At 57.5% G+C, this 22093-nt stretch overlaps 1 protein-coding gene across 2 annotated transcripts in view; it reads right to left on the minus strand.

Moving 5' to 3' along the window:
• Positions 1 to 1904: 1904 nt before the first annotated feature.
• Positions 1905 to 22093, minus strand: part of NXN (nucleoredoxin) — a 56858-nt gene continuing 36669 nt past the window's right edge. For both annotated transcript variants that reach the window (XM_083806374.1, XM_083806375.1), the window contains exons 2-8: positions 19955 to 20072; positions 18342 to 18475; positions 17789 to 17889; positions 17393 to 17499; positions 9032 to 9211; positions 6212 to 6336; positions 1905 to 3077 (exon numbers count right to left, since the gene is read on the minus strand). In XM_083806374.1, the coding sequence (XP_083662500.1) occupies positions 2895 to 3077; positions 6212 to 6336; positions 9032 to 9211; positions 17393 to 17499; positions 17789 to 17889; positions 18342 to 18475; positions 19955 to 20072 (948 nt within the window). In that variant the 3' untranslated portion in view covers positions 1905 to 2894. The remainder of the gene's footprint in view (positions 3078 to 6211; positions 6337 to 9031; positions 9212 to 17392; positions 17500 to 17788; positions 17890 to 18341; positions 18476 to 19954; positions 20073 to 22093) is intronic.

Genomic DNA, 22093 nt, shown 5'->3' on the forward strand with positions numbered 1-22093 from the left:
GCTGAGGGGGGGATGAGAGCTTGCCCCGTGCCTCCCCAGGGTGGCAGAGGGGTTAGAGCTGTGCTCACACCAGCCCCACACGGCTCCGTCGGTGCCAGGATGCCGCTCCTCTCACAGCCTCGGCGCTGTGCCCCCCGGTGCTCCTGCGCTGCTTGTCGGGGGGCAGCAGGGCCGGCTGCAGGCGGTGTTTAGGGGGTCAGGAAGGCTGCGTGGCGGCCACCAGAGCAGGTCCTGCCCGTGCTTACGCAAAGCCCGTGCCCTACCCGGTGCCAGGAGCTGCTCGCCAAGCCCAGCTCTCCCTGGGTCTGGCTGCAGGGTGTCCGAGCTCCGGCACTCGTGCCCGTGCCGCTGCCGGGAGGTGGCAGTGTCTGGCCCCACGCAGCTGCCTGTGCGCAGCTCCGCAGCTGGGCCTCAGCGCGGATGAATTATGAATGAGGGACGGGAAGGGTGGGAAGAGCGAGCTGCGGGCACTGCTGCTCGCTGCGAGCGTCCGTCGGAGGGGAACAAGGGCCGGGGCGCTGGGAAGGAGCCCCAGTGACCCCCCCGACGGGTGCAGGAGCGGGGGCTCCCACCCAGGGCTGCGCAATGCTCAGCTCTGCTGACAGCTGCGCGCCGATGGACGGCTCCTGCGGCAGCACTGGCTGCCACCTGTCCTGCTGTGTGTTGAAAAAAGCCTCCTCGGCACTGGCTGTGAGGCGCACAACGAGCTGCTCACCGCCAGCCCGCTGTCTCTGCTGGCTCCCGTTTCCCGTTACCACACCGAAATCATCAATGGCGTCCGCTCGAGAGAGACCCGCAGAGATTCGGCCTCTTCCATGCCTGAACCCTGGTAGCTGAGGGGCTGCGCAGGCGTTAGCTCAAGACTGAAACTGCTGCAGCCAACCAGTTTTATCTCCAGAGACCAGTTCCAGCTCTCTTCCCATCAAGCTGACCCCAAATGACCCAGTTCTCGGGCAGAAAATTGCTGCTTCGCTCTGGTCCAGCAGCTACCGGAGCGGCTGCGGCATCGCTGCCGCCCTGCGCTCACGGCCTCTCTGGGAGCCCGAACCACAATGTCCAGAGGGGAGCGAGTGTGGGTTCTCCCTGCCCAAAAACAAAAAAATCAGCCGCCGCTGTATGACCAAACAGCACAGACACCGCGGTCCCGGTTCCAGCCTCGCTCCAATTGTCCTTCAAACCACAACCACATCGAGATCGCCCCCAAACCAGCAGGAGCCCGCGGCGCAGACGCAGCGCGCGCTAGGTGGCAGTGGGGTCTGGAGGCGCTTCTGCTGTGCACGGCGTGAGCCGAGGCAGAGATCGCTCCGCACGCTCCCTTAACCCTGAGGTGGACGGCAACTCACCGCAGCTCCCAGCTCGGCCCCGCGCTGTTGCCGTTGTGCTCGCACCGGCTCCTGCCCGCAGCTCGGCCCCACGCGGCCTCCCTGAGCTCACCCCGCGCCGCCGGGGGCTGCCGCTTCCCGGGCGTCTCACCAGTTAATCACCACCGAACGCGAGAACCTGAAACGTGCCGAACGCAGCGTAGGTTCTACAATTCCTGCCCTTCCGCACCGCCCGCTTCTTCTCCCAGCTCCCGCCAGGGTGGGTTACGGTGTAAGGGTGATAAAAGGGGAGAGGCTGTAAGCCTGCCACCGCTGACAAAGGAGCTGAAAGGAAACGCGGTGGCTCGCACGGCACCCACTGTTCAGCACGACTCCAGGACACCGCCCTGCCGCAGGACACTGATGGAAGCGGTCGTGGGGGGGCCAGGCAGGCGCGGCGAGGCTGCGTCCCCCTCCCCGTGCCTCTGAAACAGCAGCTCACGGGGGCATGGAGGAGCCACCGGCCTCGAGCGAAGGTGCTTTGCGCGGGGCATCCCGCCCTCACCCCGACAGCAGGACGCGGCAGTCGGCACCTCGGAGGTCTCGGTTATTAGCTCAGTTTTATTACAAAGTTCCAATCACCATGTACAGTTTTTACAATGTCACTTTTCAGGGGGCTTGGCTGTGCTGCTAGGGACTGGGATTTTTTTATTATTTTTTTATTTTTTTTTTAAAGAACAGCACCATTAATGTCGGGTTTGGGACACACCTACGAAAAAACAGCTCAATCAACTAACATAGAGGGGCGGACGATTCATACCAGAGAGAAGGAGCGAGAGGGAGAGGGGACAGGGAGAGCACAAAGGTGAGACCACGGGGAATCAAGGGCAGCCTGGTGGGGTTCCTCCTCCTGGCTCAGGGCAGGAGGGGGACATCCGTGCGCCACGGAGGGGGGGACTTCCCCCCGACGTGCGTGGCCAACGCTTCGTAAGGCTGTCGGTGTGCGGGGCGGGAGGTGGGAAAACTACCCAGGAAGTTCTCACCCCGAGGAGGAAAAGCTCGGCTGCGCTGCGGTCTTTCAGAGGTTGTCAGCAGTTAAGACTTTGTCTTGGCCTCGTCAGGGCACTGTTACTTGAGTGGGAAGGAAAAGTGGGGCAAGGGACGATTTCCTTATTGCTTCCTTAAAGTAATTTAGTCAGCAGAGAGTGTAGGAAAGGAAAGAAGTGGGAGAAGGAGAAGAAAAGAGCCCCGAGAACCCCATCCACTGCCTGATGCATATGTTGGGAAGAACACCATGCAAAAAAAGACTTGCCTGCTAGCTAGTGCCGTGTATAAAATAAGGATACGGTAACAGTTCTGGCCTGGTTATTAGAGAATATATCACCATGAAGCACAAGCGAAGTCTCCAAACGCCAACGACTCCCTGCTGAAAGTGCATCTCAAGGAGTTTGCTTAGGAGAAGGATTCACTGCGTAAAACAAGGCACCACAAGAAGGTTGGATACTGGGTCGGGCGTGAGAACACGCTGGAGAATCCACGAGCGGCGGAAGAGAGACCTAGTTTTAAATAATGTCTGTCGGCGCAGAACCCCCCTTAGATGGGCTCGGGTTTTAGCTTGTCTGCTAGAAAGTCGCTGACGAAGGCTTCCACGATCTCCGGCGTGATCTCCTCCACATCCATCACGTACTTGGCCCTGGCCGACATGTCCAGGATGGTGAGCAGGGGCGCGGCCTCGGGCAGGTTGGTGTAATCCCGCAGGGAGTCGGTCATGTCGTCCTGCAGGCCAAAACGAGAGGAAGAGAGGAGCCATCAGCGGAGCCAGGACAACCACGAGGCGCTCCTCCAGCCCTTCCCACGCCGAGCCCAGCCCCGGCTCCCCACACCGACCCCCCCGGGTGGGGGAACGCCTTTCGGCCTTCACTGCCGGAGGCCGTGTCCCCCTCACAGCCACGATCTCACGGGCTCTGCAGTCACCCGCCTCCGCTCGCCGCTCCCCGCAGAGCCCCTCTGTCCAACGCAAGGGGTTCGAGGTCTCAGCAGCAACGCCACGACGGGGCCAGCTCTCCCCAGCGGCACCAACCGCTGTGCCCCCCAGGCAGAGTGGCACCGGTCCCCTTGTCCACGCTGATCCCTGCCACTGCCCAGAGAGCGAACCCGCAATCGCCCAGCGCTGTTTCTCACCCCTCTCTGGCCCCTTTTCCTCCCCTCCTTCAGGCACGAGCACCCCCAGGCACCCCCTCACCCTCAGCCCCCCGAGTCCAGAGGAGCCGGGGGCCACCGCGGCCCCTTGCCTCACCCCTCCCAGCAGCCCACGCAGGGCCTCAGGCGTGCACATGGGGCAGATCAGAAAACGGGAACAAAAATGCTAAGTTTGAGCCAACAGCGGGACTCCAAAGGCAGACCCATGGGGTCTGAGGGCACGAAGGACGGAGCACACCCGAGCAACGCGCTCAGCACCGGCTGCCTTCGCTGCGGCCCCACAAATCGCAGCTCTGGGCAAAGGGGGAGAACTCATTTGTCACTGCCGGGGCTGTGGAATTCAACCGCCAGCACCGGGGTGATTCGTCTCCCGCAGCTGACACTGCCCGCGGCGGGGAGATGCGGGGGGGGCACCAGGGCTGACCCCAGAACGCGTGGCATTCGGAACCAGGCATTTCTCCGAGCCGTTTTCCAACGGGAGCGATGGAAATAAACGAATCCAGAGGCAGCTGGTGGCTCTGCAGCGCGAGGCGGTGGCCGGCAGGGTGGTTCCTATCGCGCCTCCCCTTCTACTGCAGGGGTTTCTGGCGCAGGACCACGTGGCGGGGAAGGGAGAGCGGGGCCGGGCCTGGGACCTCGGTGCTGGGGCACTCGGCCGCCCCCGACGCTTCCTACCTCTGGGGCCAGCCCGGAGCCGAGGTGTTGGGACGCCTCGCCCTTTATTTGATCGCTGAAAAGCAACCGAAACGTTTTAATCAATGCAAAACCGGCCTGGAAGGTGCCGGGAGAGGAATGGGAGGCGCCTGCTCCGGCCGTGGCCGGGCTGCTTTGTGCGCTGGGGCCGGCGGAGACCCGGGGCCAGCAGCCAGGGCTATTGAGGTGACGGATGAATGGGACGTGCCGGATGCTCCCCATTCTTCGTCCCCGCTGCCGCAGGGACGTCGGGAGCCGCATGAATAGCGGCAATGTTTCAGCTGCAGCCGGCGAGCGGGAGGAAAACGCTTCGCAGGCTCTGGGGGTGGGGGGCAGGTCCCGGACCCTCCCAAAGCAGCCTTCCCAACAAGGGGCTTATTCAGGGGCACGGGGCCGAGCTGGGATGCTCGGAGACCCGTCACGGGAGCGGGAACGCCCGGGCGGAGGGGGCCGAAGGGGCTGGGGGTGGCAGTGGGGGGGGGGCTCACCTCGCGGGGGGAGCCTGGGTGCAGCGTCGCAGCCCCTTTGTGCACCGGGCGGCTGCGGGGGACCGCTCGCACTGCGGCGGTGACGTGAGCGGAGGCCGGCCGTGCGCGACAGGCGAGCAGGCGCACAGCAGCTCAGCGGCTCCCACCTGCCTGGGTGCCGCAGGAGGGGAGCCGGGAGCTTTCTAGAGCCTCGCACAAAGCCTTTCGAGTTCTCAAGCCTGCGGCAGGGCAAAGTGCTGCATGGGAGACAAGAGCATCCCGTTCCCCTGAAGGCCAACAGCAGACCCCTGGCTCTGAGCTCGCTGCATACACATCGCCAACACCAACCCAGCTGCCAGCAGCGTGGCGGCTCAGCACGCTCCTCGTTCCACACGGGGACAGGCCCAAGAGGAGGGAGCACTGCCACAAAACACCCAGCACCACGGCAGCCAAGCCCCAGGGCTTGCAGTTCTGCTCTCCGGGCAGCCCCTGGCTGTCCCCACAGGCGGTTTTGCCTGGTATCACGGCACAGAAACCAGCCCAGCCCCATGGGATCGGGGCTGCCTCCCGCTGCAGCCCGTCCTCCGCTGGAAGCAGGCAGGCACCTGCACACTGCAGGACGCCCAAACCAGCCGTGGGCCAGGCTCCCCCACAGCCAGGGGCCACCCCATCAGCCAGGCGAGTGCACCCCGAGGTCCCTCCTCCTCCTCACCGGACAGCCGGGATGAGGAAACCCCTCTCCAGCAATCCGGGAGGGCTCTGCCCTGGCAGCCTCTCCCCCTCCGGGCAGCCCGGGCTGGCCTGGCCCGGCTCCCGGCAGAGCCCACGCCGCCTGCTCGCGCTGGCACCGCCGCGCTGACTTTGGTCGGCTGCCAACCCATTAGGGAAGAGCCTGGAGTGCCGGTCCCTTCCCACTGCTCGGTCCCTTCCCGCTGCTCGGGGTGGCAAGAACAGCAGCAGCACGGCAGCGAGGAGGGAAGCGCGGCGGGGCCAACCTGGCCGCCAGCACGGACTGAAGGCAGAGCCCGGCCGGGTTTCCTGCCCGCGCAGCCGACACACGGAGCCCGGGATTTGAAGCGGCCACACGGGGCTGGGAGCCACAGCGTGGGAGCTCGCTGCTCCCTCCCGCCTCCCAGGGCCTGTCCCTGCCTGTCCCCGCTGGCACTGAGGCTTTTCCGCCTCTGAACAAGCGCAGGAGTCAAAGCGCTGAGGATGATCTACAGCAAAACCTGGGAAGGAGCCCCTCAGCTGCTTTAATCCAACGCAGGCTGCACGGGGCCTGAGCCAGGACTCAGGTCCAGCTTTGCTCCATGTCCCCGGCTGGCTGCAGCGGCTCCGTGCCTCAGTTTACCCACCTGGAGAGCAGGGACACCACCACCCAACCCAGCTTGGACCCGGCAGGAAGCACAGCGAGGCTCCAGCCCAGCGGCTACCGAGAGGCCTGGCTCGGCAGCACAACTGCCGGACACTGCCCCGTGTGTGCCCCGGCCTCGGAGGGGCAGGACGCAGCCCCGTGCTCGCAGGGAGCTCTCACATTCTCCTCCCGCTTACCTCGCCCGCCACAAAGAAGAGCAGCGGTGCCTCCTCGTCTTTGGCTTTGTACTTGGCAATGATTTTTTCGGCTATGGGCTGAATCAGTTGTTTCGCTGCCTCCGACTCTCCGTCGTCCTCTGAATCTGCAGGGCGCGGACGTGGGGAGACGAAACAAAGAGACGACACAAAAAGGAGGTTAGGATCAAACGGATGCCAACAGGCCGGGGCGCAGGCAGCTCCATCCCACAGCAGCACCACGGAGGAAACAGGAGCCCGAATGCGCAACGCCGACTTCAAAGCCAAGCGGCTGTGTAGCAATTAGGGAGCCGCTGAAATGCGCTTTTCATGTGAGACAGGGCAACACGTCACAGAGGAGCAGCTCCCGCTCCCAAATATTTTACCGCTCACTCCCCTGGTGCCGCTGCTGAAGCACGGGGACAAACAGGCACAATAAATAAATAAATAAATAAATAAAGCTGGTCTGCAGCTTGAAAAGCATCAGGATGTTTTGAAGACCAAACGAACGAGCTGATCTGAGGCTGCCTGCCACCCCTGCCCGCCACCCACCATCCCTCCACCTTGGGACGGCTGCTCGGCGGCTTTGCTGCTCGAGTCTCTGCGGCAGCAGCTCTGTGAAGGCAGCTTTGATTTGACAGAGGTAGAGTAGAAAGAGATGGAAACATCAATCAAATGCCAGCCACCACTGAAGTTCAAATACCGAGTCGGAAAGAGGAGAGAGACAGCGTCCTTGAACAGCACCTAGATGAAACGATTTCAATTTGGGGACAACTTTGAGCATTAAAAAATAAAAATAAAAATAATAATAAAAAGCAAGGAAGGGGCTCCCGGTCCCCTGGTAGCGTGCAGCTTGTGTGGGCCTCGAGGCAACCACCCGGCAGGCGCTGCCCACCACCAAAGCTCTGCCTGCGCTTCCCTCCCTGGAGAAGGGGATGCCGAGGACACCGCCCGCTGCCTCCCGGGGTCTGTCCTGCGTGGGTGACAGCAATAAATACGCAGAGCTGTGGGGCTTAGGCAGTGATTGATTGATTTTTCCACTAACAAATGCTGCTGGCTGCGCTCCAGGCCAGCCCTCGACATTCTGGCTAACCTAGCCCCAAACTCTCCCGCGGCGGACGCGCATCGTTCGTGATTTATTCCCGCCCGATGCTCGTTGAGCCCGCTGACACTGCCCCGACCTCACACGCGCTGCGCTCAGCGCATCCCGGCTCCCTCCCCAGGGCTTTGGGGGCCGCTTTCTGCTGGGGGTGCTGCTGCCTGCAGGCATCGCCCCGCTGGGCTGCCCGCGAAAGCTGGGTCCGGGCTACCCGGGCACCAGCCGACCTCGGACTTACGGCCTCAAAGCTCAGGTAGCAAAGTGGCACACGCAGCTACAAAGGACGAGTGAGCTCCGAATTGCCACCGAGAGCAACGACGCCCCTGGGGCTCTCCCAGCAGGGCACGGGCTGGCCTGGAGCCTCCGTCCCCACGTCCCCGGTGCGTGCCTCGGTGCTGCACCAGCTGTATCTGCCCGAGCACAGAGGCTTCCACCAAGGCTGAGCATCCTCTTGGAGCTGAGCGAGAGCTACTCTAGAGCCCTCTCCCAACAAGCTGTTTGCAGAAAGGTGATAGAAAAGCTTCGCTCAGAGCAAGCCGAAAATAACCCTTTCCAGAGGCCTGCAGCGACGGCCCCCATCAATCACACTCAGCGTGGCGAGCTAGTCCTCCCAGCTTGAGGAGAGTATTTTTGGCTCTGTGCTCACATCCCCTGCTGGGTTCTACTGAATAAATAATCAGGGTCAAAAGGAAATCTGAAAGGGAAGATGGGAAAGAGTAAGAGCCACTTTATAAACGCTGCAGAAAAAGGTTTTTTTGCTAACAAAGGGTGTGTGAGGAAGCAGGACAAGCCCTGCCTGTGTCCCAGCAGCCCCCACATCCCGGTGGGCAGGCTCAGGGGGATGCAGGCTCTCCAGCAAAGCCCACCGCGCCCTGCACAGCGTCCCAGGGACAGGCACGCTTTGAAAATCAGGGTAATTGCAGCTTCTTGTTGAGCACCCAGAGCTCCCTTGCTGGCCGGGCCGCTGTGCCTGGAGCACACGCCATCAAAGCCAAAGCGCTGGCGGGATTTCACCATCTGTTGCTGGAGGGAAGGGGCCGGGACAACCCAGCTGTGCTCCAGATGAGCTCTAGGCCCATTTCCAACCGCGGCTGAGCTTCATGGGTGGGTTACCGGTGGCAGAGGGACACCAGCTTTCAGGGGGAAGCCTGCTCTGTCCTGCAGCCAGCTCCCCACGGGGAGGGGATACCCAAGAAGCAGCAGAGCCTGCAAGCTGCCCTCCGCCACGGCCTCGTTCAGCCCAGGAATTCGAGCCCTGAGCTTTGGTTTCCAGCACAGAGCTGCAGCCCCTTCTGGAGGCACTTCCCAGCCCATCCTCTGCCTCCTCCGAAACATCCCCCGAGCCTGAGGTCTCAGCTCCAGGAAAGGCCCTTCTCGTCCCAACCACCACCAGCGTATTTCCAGCGCTCTTCAACACTAATCAGCGTTCCCCACCGCAGCCACCACCAAAGCGCCTTCTGTGACGCCTCCTCTCCGCTGCCAATCGCAGCTCCGCCGCATCCCTCACACTGCGGGCTGGAGCTGCAGGAGAGTTACGGACACGAGGCCGTGCCACGAGCATGGCTCCGGCAAATCCCTGCGAGCTGCACCAGCTCTTACAGGCCAGGCTGTAGGACTGTCACCCTCCCGAGTCCCTGCGGGGGACACAGCGAGCTGCCAAGCCCCTGGGTCACCCAGACCCTTCCCCGTCAGGACTCTGCTCCGACCCCAGCGCGGCTCCGTACCTACGAAGAGAACGAGGCAGGGCCCCTCGTTCAGCTGCACAGCGTTGGAGTCCGTCAGCTCCAGCACGGGCTTGGGGTGCCAGGGGAACTCTCGGCACTCGACGTCGTTCAGCACCTCCACCCGCCCCTGCCGCGTGATCACCTCGCCCTGGGAGTCCAGCACGATGAGCGTCGGGATGCCTGCGACGGGAGAAAAACACGGGGTTAGTGCCAAAGTATGAACACGGGGAGGGCGTGGGGGGAAGGATCCGTCCTGCTGCCTCAGGTCTGGCAGAAGCCCAGTTCAACGCTGCCATCACAGCTCGCGGGGCAGGAAGCAGGGTCCCGGGATGCTGTTTCTGTCCGAGGAGAGCACTGTGACTGAGGAGGCAGAGCAGGAAGCTGGGAGACGGCCTCTGGTGTCGCCTTCCCTTCCCGTCCGAGTGCAGGGAGAGGTCACTGCTGCCTGACGCCGACGTTCCTGCATACGGGCCGTGGCTGACCCTGCCCAGAAGCACTGGGCAGAAACCTCCTGCGTGCACGGCAGAGCTGGGACGTCCAGGCACCACCGCCCCAGCTTTGAGACACACAGCTCACAGCACCACACACAAACCTCCTCGCAGGGCGGACTGCACGCAGCGGCGGCCAGAAAGCAGGGCGTGTTCGCTCCCAGTAGAAACCCCCACGTTTCAGCAGCCGGGAACTCCTCCGTGACCCTCCCACCTCCCTTCTGACCCTCAGAAATGATTGCCCAGTCATTTTCACAGCACGCAGATGTGTCTGCCCGGCCATGGATGTTACACGGCCGGGATACCGAACCGCACGTGGTGAGGCAGACACAGAGGCTGCAATTACCGACCGCACCCCCTCCATCACCGGTCCTTGGCCTGCGAGGAAGCGGCACGCTGAGCAGGAACAAAGCCAGGGAGCCCCAGTGGCTCTGCTGGCACGGCTGGCCCCAGCCTGACGCAGCAGGGACGCAGTACCCACGGGACGGGGCTCACAGAAAGGGAATTTTGCTGCAGACAGAGCCCCGGTGCCCTGGTCAGCAACCTTGTGCCTCCGGCACGGCAAAGCCAGCAAGCAAAGTGCCCGAGGCAGCCGCCAGCTCCCAGGCACAGCTGGCAGGGAAGCAATTCTGTAACACATACGCAGGTTAAAACGTTTCTTGGGAGAAAAACAACCACCACGGGCTATTAAACACAAAGACGCAGACCTCACCCCAGCTCTACAACCCCCGAGCTGCAGCCTGCCAGTGGCTAGGAGTAGGGGAAGCCAGACCCGGTGTCATTTTATTTGTGCTGCTCTTTCCTTCCCTGAGCCCCCACCGGACCGAGAGCCTCCCTCTGACGACAGCTCCGGAGCCGCTGGCTACCTCCCGCGCTTCAAATCCATTTTGCAGATAATCACTTCACCTTTTATTACCTTGGAGCCGGCTCCTAGGTTATTAGAAACGCAGTCCTGACGGGTTTGCACATTGCAGCTCCAGCTGTGTGTGTTTGCACCAGCAGCTGCTCAGAGCGCAGAACACCCCGTTACTGCAGTCCCCCAGATGGCACAGGGACCACAGGGAGCTGTGCCCTTAGCCAAGAAAAGAGCCTGAAATCTAGGATGGAAAGCAGGCATCCGACGAACGGATGTAGGTGTGCAGCAGAACAGCAAGATTCAGGGTGCGTGCATACGTGCTGACACCAGGAGACTTTGCTGAGTCTTCCCCGGCCGTGCCACCAGCCTGCAGGATGACAGCAGCGCCTCTGGGCAGTGCCACGTCCCCGCCGGGGACAGCACAGGGGCAGCCAGGGGAAGCTGAGACTCCCTCGCACACCGGTGCTGGGCTGCAGATCGCTGGCACACAACCAGACTCGTTTCCCCAGCCGGGGCCCGGAGCACAGCGCGCCTCCTCCAGCCCCAGCACCGCCTGCCCGCGGGACGGAGGGCCCGGGTTCCTTCCTTCTGCAACGGCAGCCCCTGGGAGAGGGAGGAACACAGGCACTCTGCTTCGTTTGGGAAAGAAAAAAGAAAAAGGAGAGATAATCAGTTAAATATGTCCCTCCATACAAAGAGGGATAGGGCAGAGCTGCCCCAGCCCTCCCAAAGATAAAGAGGCTGTGCAGGATCCTCCAGGACCTGCTGGATCCGGCACTGCGCAGGATGGGGCTGGGGGTGTCCGAGCGTCCTGGCTCGGGGCAGAGCACCATTCTGTCCCAACGTGGTAAAACAACAGCCTTGCGTTAAAACAAGCACCTGGAAACGCAGCCGGGGTGGGTGTGGGAAGAGGAGAGGAGAGGAAGGGCTCCCAGCAGTCACTAATGGACTTTTTTTCCTTCCTGGGATTACTGCAATTTGGGTGCAGTGGGCGTAGCGTTCATTCATCCTGCCTGGCTGCAGCAGACGTCTTAAGAACGGTCTGTCAGGAAGTTTTAAGCACATATTTTAGTGCTACGACAACACAGCAAAGGCATGGGCCAGTTCTGCTTCTAATCCTGCCTGAAAGGAGCGCTGCGCTGCCCTCCCTAGAAGGGGCACTCACCCAGCCAGACCGGGCCCTCCCCTCTGCAATACCTGGGCAAGCGTCTCACGCAGGACGACACCTGCGGGTATCAGTGGGAGCCTGGCCATGGCGAGGGGCCGAGCCAGGCACACCGAGGCAGTGGCGCAGGGCTGGGGTTTTTGCAAACACGCGGGGCTCCTTTTTGGAATCAGCTGGATTTTGCTCGACAAGCCCGCGTTTGTCTCAGTTGGAACAGATGCAACGTGGACCTGCTCACAACCATCACTTTTCAAATCAGGACCAGCAGCAGCGGTGCCCTAAGGATGCCCAGGTACCAACTGTTCGCCTAAAAGGGACGCTTCGAGTGCGCGGCCTCAGCCCCGGGGCTCACTGGGCGTGACAAAGCGAGGAGAAGGTGCTCAGAGCTGAGATTTAGCACAAGGCACCTACTGCCGACCGGCCGGGCTGGCACCATGCAGCGGGGACACCAGCTGGTGGCCGTCCCATCTGATACCGCCCCGAGGAGGCTTTCAGGATGCACAGCCACAGCTGGGACAGGCCCCCACAACGCGGCTCCAGGGCCCTGGGGAAGGAATGGTGTTGAATGTCAGGAGGGTGCTGCTCTCAGGACGTGCCTGGCCTTTACGTGGAATGCCTGGGTTTGCACTAACAGTACCGTCAGCTGTCCCTGACCTGCACGAGGCTGCCCCGGCCGCCCCCCAAACTGCAGGAGTGGCACTGAAAGTCAACAGGAGTGGCTCACGCTGGTGACTTCATCTGGAAAACACACCGTTCCTCTCTCATCGAGGAGACAAAAAAACATCCCGAAAGGAAGGAAGAGGGAGACAATTTGATATCAGGCCCCGAGAGCCAGGGGTCAAGCGGCCAGCGTTACTGCCAGGCGCTGCTGTCAGATCCTCGTCACTTGGTCTTTGACCCAATTACTATCAGGCATCACCTCACCTCCTCCACCCAGCAACTGCCTCCGAATCACAGCCAGCAAACTGAGGCAGCTCAACTCCTCCTACCCTCACCTCTCAGCACACAGATTAGTTTTAAAAACCGCATTTGTTAGCAATACTCCACCGGGCCGTTTTCTGCGCAGGAGAAACCAGCGTGCTCTTCCCCTGCAGCCACTGCCAGCTCCCAGCACTGCGCTCCTGTGTTTGTACAACAGTGGGTTACTCACGAGCCCTCTGAATTCGAGGCATTTCTCTAGGAAATACACGGACGTCTGTCTGGCCTGGCCTGCCTGCAGGTCCGGGCGAGCAGCTGCATTCCCCTCATTCCAGCCCAGACAGCGCCGCTCACATTCCTCCCCATGCGCGGGGCTGCACGCGCTGGGTTAGCTGCGAGAGCCGCGCAGTAACAGCGTGATGGCTGGGCTTGCAAATCCTAAGGGTATGCCAAGAAAGCGATTTTCTATCACAGAAAGGCTTATTCATTACCTGCTGGTATTCCAAATAGCTCTAAGGCAGGGAGAGGTTAAACAGACTGGAAGGAATTGGGAAATCTCACACTGGCCCGATCCTGCAAGGCACAAAGTATCACAAAATACTACCGCGGCCAAGACAAGCACATGATGATCAGCATCCCGCATGATTCGGATCTTTATCCTTTTATAATTCCCACCCCTGTCCCAAACGCTTGCCCTTCAGTTCTCCCCAGACCCCCATCACACATCCAAGAGACGCAGCCAGGCAGCCTGCAGCGCTGGGACCGTGGGCTCAGCTCTCAGCGAGGCCACGGCCACTCCTGCCCCTCCTCTGGCCAGCCAGCCCGGCAAATCCGGCACACCGGAGTGGGGACTGCAAACGAGCTTTGCTGACTTGGGAAAATTCAGGGCTTGGTTTAGACACGGGCTGTTCTGCTAGACCTATCCCACAGCCACCGGTGATTTCATCTGCTATGTGAACCATTTACTGACCTGATTTCCATATGCACACACACCGAAGCACCCAGCCACCGGAGCTTCCAGCTGCAAATACAAAACTGACCCAGAAAACAAAACTCTGATAAATCACCCTGGGTTTAACACGTTTGGGGAACGCCAGTAACACGTCAGAAAACTTGGGGCTGATTTCTTGATTTTCCCTCTGTCAGGAGATGGGCGACGTGCTGGATCCATGCATTTCACCTTTTCCCTGGCACCGGAAGCTCCCCACAAAGCTCTGGCTTCGTTTCTGGTCCTGTGTGGTGAAGGCTGAGGCTGCTGCAACACATCTGCCCCTGCTGCTGCAGCCGCCCTGTTCCCGAGCGTTGCTGAGCACTCTCCCGTCTTCCCAGGCTCCGTCCTTAAGCACCTCACCCACACCTGCTAGCCCTGGTATTCCCCCCTCCCTCCTCGCCTACAGCCACCGCTTGTTATTTTAGTGCCTTTTGGGGGCTCTGGTAATTGCCGTGAGTCACAACTCCAGAATTTCCTTATCAAGAAGAATCACAGATCAGACGTTCCGCAATGAATATTGTATAAGCTTTAGATGAGAATTAGCATAGACGGGCTCAGTTTGACTTTGCGCATTAGAAAATGGATTCGGTTCTCATGGGGCTAGCATTTTATGAAAACACAGGGGCCAAATGATTTGTTACTGAACCTGGCAACACATTTATTTATTTATATATTAAAACCCATATCCGACATGGAAATCTCATCTGCGTTAAGTCTGTTGGCTGAGCAATCTAAATCACCATGAACAAAATGCTCAGTGAATACACCACCGGGTTTTATTGCTGTTTTTTCACCTCCTTAGAAGAAAGCTCCAGAAACCCGGTACAGGAAACCTCTCCTGGCAGTGACTTCCCAGTCGGGCTGCGGAGCGGCTGGCGGGTGTCTGGAACAGAGCCCAGGGCAGGGGTGAAACAACGGGTTTTGAAGTTCCCCCGAGCAACTGCAAATCCCACAGAACCTCAACAGAGCCCACAGGAAACTTCCAGGAGCCCCAAATCTCTCCTAAGACACACAACATGGGGCAATTCCCACCCGAATACAGTATTTGTTACTGCTCCCAGTCCCCCAAGGAGAGAGAGGGGACTTCATCCACGGCAGGCACCACGCAGCCCAGGAGCAGCACGCACAATGGAGAATTATTTCCAAGCAGCCACGACACAAGAAACGACTCTCTCTCAAGATAGTGCTGCACCCAGCAGCAATTTAATATAGGTGGGTATGGCACAGCCCACTGCCTGCACGGGGTTATGAATAGAGGCATTCAAGCAAACCCAAATAAAGGCCAATAACTCAACTGACATCTTACACTAAGTTTTTGAACGCTGTAGGGGCCAACGGAGGACTAAACCAACACGAGGTCTGACCGTCTTGCTGCTTTCCCCGCTCAGCAGCTCAGCGCTGTGCAGGAAGACAAGTTCTTTTGTTGTCCCAGCTCCCGGAAAAGCTCCGCCAGCCTTACAAAAATGAGAGGAAAACCCACCCTGCAGGCACAACCCAAGGCACGTGCTCCTGCGCAGAGGCTGCCTGGCGCAGGAGGCCAGCAGGGAAGGCAGGGCTGCACGGACGCGCGGCGCGAGGACCGAGAACAAAGGCAGCTCCGGGGAGCAGCGGGGCCTTGTCCAAGTTTCGCAGGAAGCAGGGAAAGCCAAGCAGGCACTCGAAGAGCAAAACCAGAAGCACAGCAACAAATAAACCGAGGGATGCTGGAGGTGAACGGTAGCATTTTTAAGTTTTACTGGAGATTCAGGAAAAAGACAAAGTTAGCAGGGCCATTAAAAAGACAGAAGAGAGGAACTGCAGGAAGTTGTTTCTTTGCACCAGACAAAGACGACCAGAGATGAGATCAGTAACACCGATCTGGAAACCCAGCGCTGTGTGAAACCACCAGGATGGTCACCTGGACATTTAACAGGTTACACGCCGCTGCTGGCACGGAGCTGCAGCTCCGAAGGGGGCACTCAGAGGTGCAGTTACAGAGGGCTTAGATGATGTTTGGCAGCATGAGAGCCACCCGTTTGAGGAAAGGCAGATCAGATTACATGCAGCTGATTTTTCATTTAGGTGGAATAACCACCAGTGGTGATGAGACGAGCCCGTGACATCTAGCTCTGCTTGCAGAAAGCTTTGGACACGGCCAGTGTGGCAGCCTGCTGCGGCAGCCCAGACTGCAAACCGGCAGGCACCTGCCTGCCGCTGCGCTCCCACAATCACTCCAAAATCAGCAGAAGATGAGGAATCATTGCCTGTGCAGGGATAAACAACAACCCAGAGCCCCCAGGAAGCAGCACAAGGTTCCCCCCAAAGCCTCCTTCCCTCCTCTCCCAGTGCACAGGGTAGGAACCGGTCCCCTTCCGTGTTTCAAAGTGACTCTGTGCATCACGCTTTGTCCTTGCAGAGAGGTTCCTACTGCATGGGAAAACCGTGACAGTGAAGCAGGGCTTGCAGCCAAACACGCCCAGATCCCAGGGTCAGTGTCCCTGGAAAAGCACCCCTGCCGTGCAGAACCAGAGGGGTAATATGGGAGCTGTGCCGGCGAGGAAGGGAGCAGGGCACAGGGGAATAGCAAATATTTACATTTTCAGGTCAGCACACAACAAAGAGAGACATTTAAGGAGACAGCGGCTGGAGTTAAAGGGAAAGCTGTTGTCACTGTTTCCCTGGCTACAGCACACTCAGTGCTGAAGTATCCGTGTCTGGACACCTTATTTACAGAAAGTCCCCGTGAAACTGGCAGCAGTCCTGCAGAGCTCAGCCGAAACCGGCACTGGAGAGGTTTGTGAGCGGGCCGGGAAAAAGACAGATGGATTTGGAAAGCTTTTGCCTCATGGGAAGGTAATTAAGAAGCAAACTGATGGCTATTTAAAGCTACCTAACAGTTATTCTTGGTTTGAGGTCAGAGAACAGAGCGCAGTGATGGCACCTGAGCTCACCCCAGAAGGAGTGTTCGGGGAGGGTTCCAAGGAGGATTATTTCCCCTGCCCACTGGGCTTCAGCCAAACGCTCATATCAGCAAAACTACCCCAGTTAAGTCAACACGGATGAGTAACCTGAACCAAACACTCAAGGGTTTGGTCACTCCAGGACCCTTCTGCTGATGAGGCTTTGCAAAAGCAATACAGGCAAATAGAGAAGGGTGGGACCACCAGGAGGGTCCTGGAGGCACCTTTGGCAACACTCCTGCTCCTCTGCCCCGCTCACCCACGTTGCACTGAAACATTTGAGAAACACACACGCTGCAGCAAGACCAGCAGCTCTTTATCTTCCACTTCCTTAACCACAGGTAGAAACTCTGCGTATACATGGAAGGCTTCCTCGACGGCTATTTACCTTGTGTGTCTCTGCTGTGCAGCTTGGGCCTGTGTGAACAACGCACTGGTCCCCAGGAGGGCTGCTGGGAGCTTTTATCATATTCAGGACACTCTGAAAACACCCAGACAGAGTGAGCCTCTCCCCTGCCCCTCCGAGCAGCCGAGGCTGCTGGATTCTGGCACCGACACATACAGTAAAGGCAAAGCCATGGTTTACATCAAACATGTGCTCTTCTGTAATTCATGTTACTAACATAAACCAGATGCCATCTTCCCCAGCCTCTGCAGAGAATGATCGCCTGCCTTTGCGTTACATAAAACAGCAAGAAAATGAAATTTAAACCTTCAAGAAAAAGCAAAATAAATAACTCAGTAATTAGGCAAAAAAAATCCAAGCCAAAAACAGCTTCCAAGTTTCCAGGAAGAATTAGGTTGTTTATGGAAGTCCTGTTTCAACTAACAGCCTGCCTGGCAGGTGGTAGGAATGTGAGTTTGTGGAGAGCAGAAACATGAGGCAGCTCTGCCTGGGGCACTGTGCTTTGCTTTGCTGTTTTCTTGTTTTAGTTAAACAAGAGGAGACATCACAAATATTCAACAAAAGCAGCAGAAAGGAGAGCCACAGGGGCCTTTCCTACCTTGTATGCCGTAGAGTCGATTCAGGCGTGATCGTCTGGCCTCATCAGCATACGGGACAGCTACCCAGGGCATCTCGCTGAAATACTGCTTGAAGGAGTCCTCTGACCTGTGCAACGGGAACAGTACAGGGGATCCTGAGTGTAGCCCCTCTCCCTGCCACGCTACTTTCCCTTTTCCTCGTTAAAAACCTGGCCAGCAAGGGCCTTGCTCCATTTCATCAAACCCACCAGGCGAGGGCTGCTAGGAGGCATAAACCTGGGGAGAGCCGGACTAAAAGCCCTCAGTCCCTCAAGAAGGGGTCTGCACCGCGTTTTTTTCTGATATTTCAAACCCGCCAAGACTGGTTGCCGTGGGGCAGGCAGCTCTGCCTGCACCAAGCGTTACCGCTCCATTACCTGTCTGCGCTAACGAAGAGGATCTCAAACTTCTGGCCCGCCTCCTTGATTTTCCGGTAGGACTCCACCAGGACCCTCGTGAGGCTTCGGCAGGGTGGGCACTGCAAAACAACACGCACGTGAGGACGCCGTCTCCCACCTCGTTCACGGCTCGCACCCCACCAGGTCTAGACGATCTGGCCATCCCTGAAAGCCAGACACGATCTCTTCTCTTCTGGAGCCAGGAAGCAGCCTTGAAAGTGGCCGGTGCTTATGGTAAGAGGTCACTGACTGCTTAAATTGCCAAGGAAACCTCTCCCACTTTTAAAATCTAAAAATTCTTCCCCTTCTGAAGGGTCTGCTGAGGGTGACCCGCAATTGCAATGCTGCTGGCTTCTCCCAAACGGACCAGGACATCTTAAATGCTTAACCACCAACCAGCCCGAGGTCTTCACCCTCCTGCAGAGCTCGGCAGCAACTGCACTCCTTGCCTGAGGGTCGCAGAAGGGATGCCCGGAGCTCCAAGTCTGCCCTGAGCTCACTGCAGCTGCTCTGCAGAGCACAAACCACTCACCCAGTGTGCGGAGAAGTAGACCCCAACGTGAGAGCCCTCCAGGGCGCTGCTGTCTAGCGTCTGGCCGTTGTTCCTTAGCAGAGGCCCCGCAACAACTTCACTGAAGGGTTTTGGCCCCCAGGGGAACTCCAGACCTAGAGGAGGTTGGGATGAGGGTGGGAAAAAAAAAATCACACCAGAAAATAGGAAGATGGACACGCAACATTTACAGTTTCAAAAAGTTCCACTTAAAAAAAAAAAATCTGCCTTCTAACAGATATGTGGGGTGCTATCTGAGGCATCCTGCCGAGGTTCATCCCCATCTGAGGGGGATGCAGCTGCCTGGGCACCACCACGGCTCTGCCCCGAGCTCAGCATTACACCCGGGGCCACCTCTTTTTTCCACAGGTACCTCTGCATCCTTGCCCAAGTCAGAGCAACTTCTGCTTGATGAAGCCTGCTCTGGTTTTGTGCCCGATAATGCATCTTTGCCTTATCCACAGTGTTTGCTTTAATAACAGGGGCAAGGTGGTACGTGCTCAGGAATGCAGTCAGACGGTTTGCCCCTTCCAGATAAAGCTGCTTTGCCGATTCCAGGCCTCACACCCACCCTGCCTCCCGACCAGCTGCCTTTCCACGCAAACAGGGAAGCAGATGGTGCAGGACACATCCTCACAGCCCTCATTCCTCTGTATTTCGGGCTTTAATCGTATCGATTACCCACGTCACTGGGCTGTTTTTTTCTGAAGTTGGACACAGGGACTTGTAGAACATACACTAATCCTCTGCACCCCGAAGAAAGCATGTGTGCACACGCAAACACATGTGCTCCAAATCATCTGCTGCCAGCTCCCAAGGCAATCGATCCAGCCATCGAGCCAGAGATGAGGAAACATCACCGATGGCTCAGGCCACAACTGGTACTTGCTGCACAGTTTCTGCCGCCAGCCACCACGTTCAATATCTACTGCTTGGAGAAATGATGGCTGCCACGTGAAGTAACATGTTCGACTGGCCAGGTTAGCAGCTGAACGTCAGGCTTGCAGAATCTGGGAGTGAGGGCACACATCCTGCACATCTGATGCACATTTTTGCAAATCTGAAGAAGATGGATTCAATATTAACTCCCAACCCACCTTCACAAACTGAGAATGGTGACATTTTTCTGTCTCGTTTGTAAATAACGGGGAATTCACTACCCTACCAAAGCTCTGGTGTCAATGATAAGCACCCACCCTGTATTTTGGAAAGATTTGGCTCCCAAGGTACGGAAAGTCTGGGCGCTCGGTCTGTCTAGCCATGCGCCTCCATCACGGAAAATCTAAACTTCATGTTTCACTTAGTCTAACTTTTTCCTCATTAGCACTTCAGACAAAAATCCTGGAGGGGAAGTCTTTGTTCTCTTCAACAAGCAAAACCAAAACACAAGATCTGGCAGGAACGATGCAGAAAATGTTACACTGAAAATAACACAGTGCCTTGATTAGTCAAGTATGACAATAGTAGTTTCCTTTTTTTTTTCTTCTTTTTTTTTTTCGTTTCTTTTTAAACTTCCAACGCAATTCTGAATGAACCAAAATAGCAAGGCAATTGCATGCCAGTGTTTCCAGGGCACACAGGACTCCAGGTCTTACCTTCTGGGTCATCTCGGATTACCAGGAGGCCGTTCCTGCAAACCACCTTCCCGGTGGAAGCATCGATAAATATCAGGGAAGGAATGTTGGAGACTCTGTACTTGTTCCACAGCTTCAGCTGTAAAACAGATCAGGAAGGGAGAGGAAGAAAGGTAAGCCTGGCAGCATGAACAGGAAGATCTCGGGGCATTAGCATCTTTCAGACAAGAGGTCAGAGGTAAGCAAAGAGATGGAGCTGATGCTTCAGCAATATATTTGGAAGCGTCTCTCCGTGGCCCCTGGCACAGCCTGTCCTTCCAGCTCCCGCAGAGCCGTGCCCCATCCTGCCATCCCTCTGCACCGCAGGCTGGGTGAAAAGCGCCGGGAGCCACGACCGCGCCGTCTCCCTCCTGCTGCGGGCTTGCACAGGGGCGTAGGTAAAGGGCTTCTCCTCCGACCACATCTGCCTCTTTGCAAGTAAGACGGGGCTAATACTTACCAGCCCTGTTCTGTACTTTGAGGTCTTTGTTTAGAAGACATGGTAAGCACAAATGCTTTTGATGCCACTGCTCTGAAGCAATTTGTAATGCTTCCCTGGCTGCTTCCTCCTCTCCCATTTCGATGTTCATTAAACAAACTTCACAATCCCTGCCAAGACACAGCCACGCTCAAAACAAGGCCAAAACACAGAAACACGACTCTTCTGCAATTAGGGCTTCCCAGTTTTGTTCCCGGGAGCTGCTTAATAGGTTTGGCATCGGCCTGGGGGCTGCACGGCACAGCTCATCTGTAACGCGCTGCCAGCCTCACCGCGGTCCTCCGCCGGCCACGAACAAAAGCCCTGCATGCGGTAACGGCCCCGTGCTGCATGGCCTGGGCTAGATTTTGCTGTTTCCTGGTCATTTTGGCTGAGCAGTGAACTATCAAACTCCTGAATAAATCCAAACCGTAGCACAGTGCCCGAGGGGAAGGAAATGAATCACTCCCTTCCCCTAGCATCAGGCAGTGCTCTGCAAAACCCAGAGGCTCCCGAGATTTACACCACTGGCATGGGCCAGCAGGGAACAAAAAACAGCAATGGGAGAACTGCAGAGACCATCTCAAGTCCCACCAAATGCCACAGGCAGTGACACTGCATTGGCATCACCCGACATGGTATCAGGCCTGGAGAAACCCTCACCACGCGTGCTGCTGCTTGCTTTGGCATCTTACATGGAAAACGGACCCACATCTCCCGAAGAGGCCACAGTGCTGCAGATCGCTGTCTCCAGCTTCCAAACAGAGGCAATCCCTTTTCTTAAGATATGAGTGATTTTGGGAACAAGACACATGAGTGCATGAAAGGGATGCAGCGTTCAGGCAAAGCAACCCGACCTCTCTGCGCACTCTCCAGAGATCTGGTGAAGGGGAAAAGCTGCACCCACATTGAGGTTTCGATGGCACTATATTAAATATTTTTTTCAACATCTCTTTATAAAAGATACCCGAGTGAGTTACAACAGTTAACCTACTTCCAATGCGGTGTACTCAAAATCCTCTTGGGTCTAAAGGAAAGTGTTAACACTGATCTAGGAAGACGCAATTGATCTCCAGCTACTAGGACCTGGAGAAAGGCAGGGTTTCGTGCTCTACCCACCAGCATTATGTTTCTGACAGACACATTTCTTGGGACATATCAACTCATTCATAATGCTGATTCACAAACCAAATGGCCCTGGGCATGAAAAAGAACAAAAATCAGACTAAATGCAAAACAGCCCCCTTGCACTGAGTGTGGTCAAACCACAGAAGGTAAACCCCAGTTCTGTGAAGTTTAAAGGGTGGGGAAAAGCTCTTTATAAGGATCACAAGCACTTAAGAGGGTGCTGCAAACAAAAGGGAAATTACAGCTAGCAATTGGATATTCTCCTTAAATAGTTGCTTACATTTCACTTCATTTCGCCAAGCCCTTTGTATATGGAAAGCAGCTCCCCGTAGGGCACCGCGGCGTTTTGTAGCAGTTCAGCTTGGCTGAGGGAGCCGGCAAGGACTGCACATTGCAGCCAAGCAGGCAAAATCAGCTCGCTGCCTCGAAGGAACGGGGCTGGGGCAGCCCAGACCAGGGGATAAAAGGTTTTACCTTGCATCTGCACAAAAGCCACGACTATCGCACGTCTCTCG

The sequence above is a fragment of the Anser anser genome, assembly GCF_964211835.1.
Source record: "Anser anser genome assembly, chromosome: 20".
Taxonomy (NCBI): Eukaryota; Metazoa; Chordata; class Aves; order Anseriformes; family Anatidae; genus Anser; species Anser anser.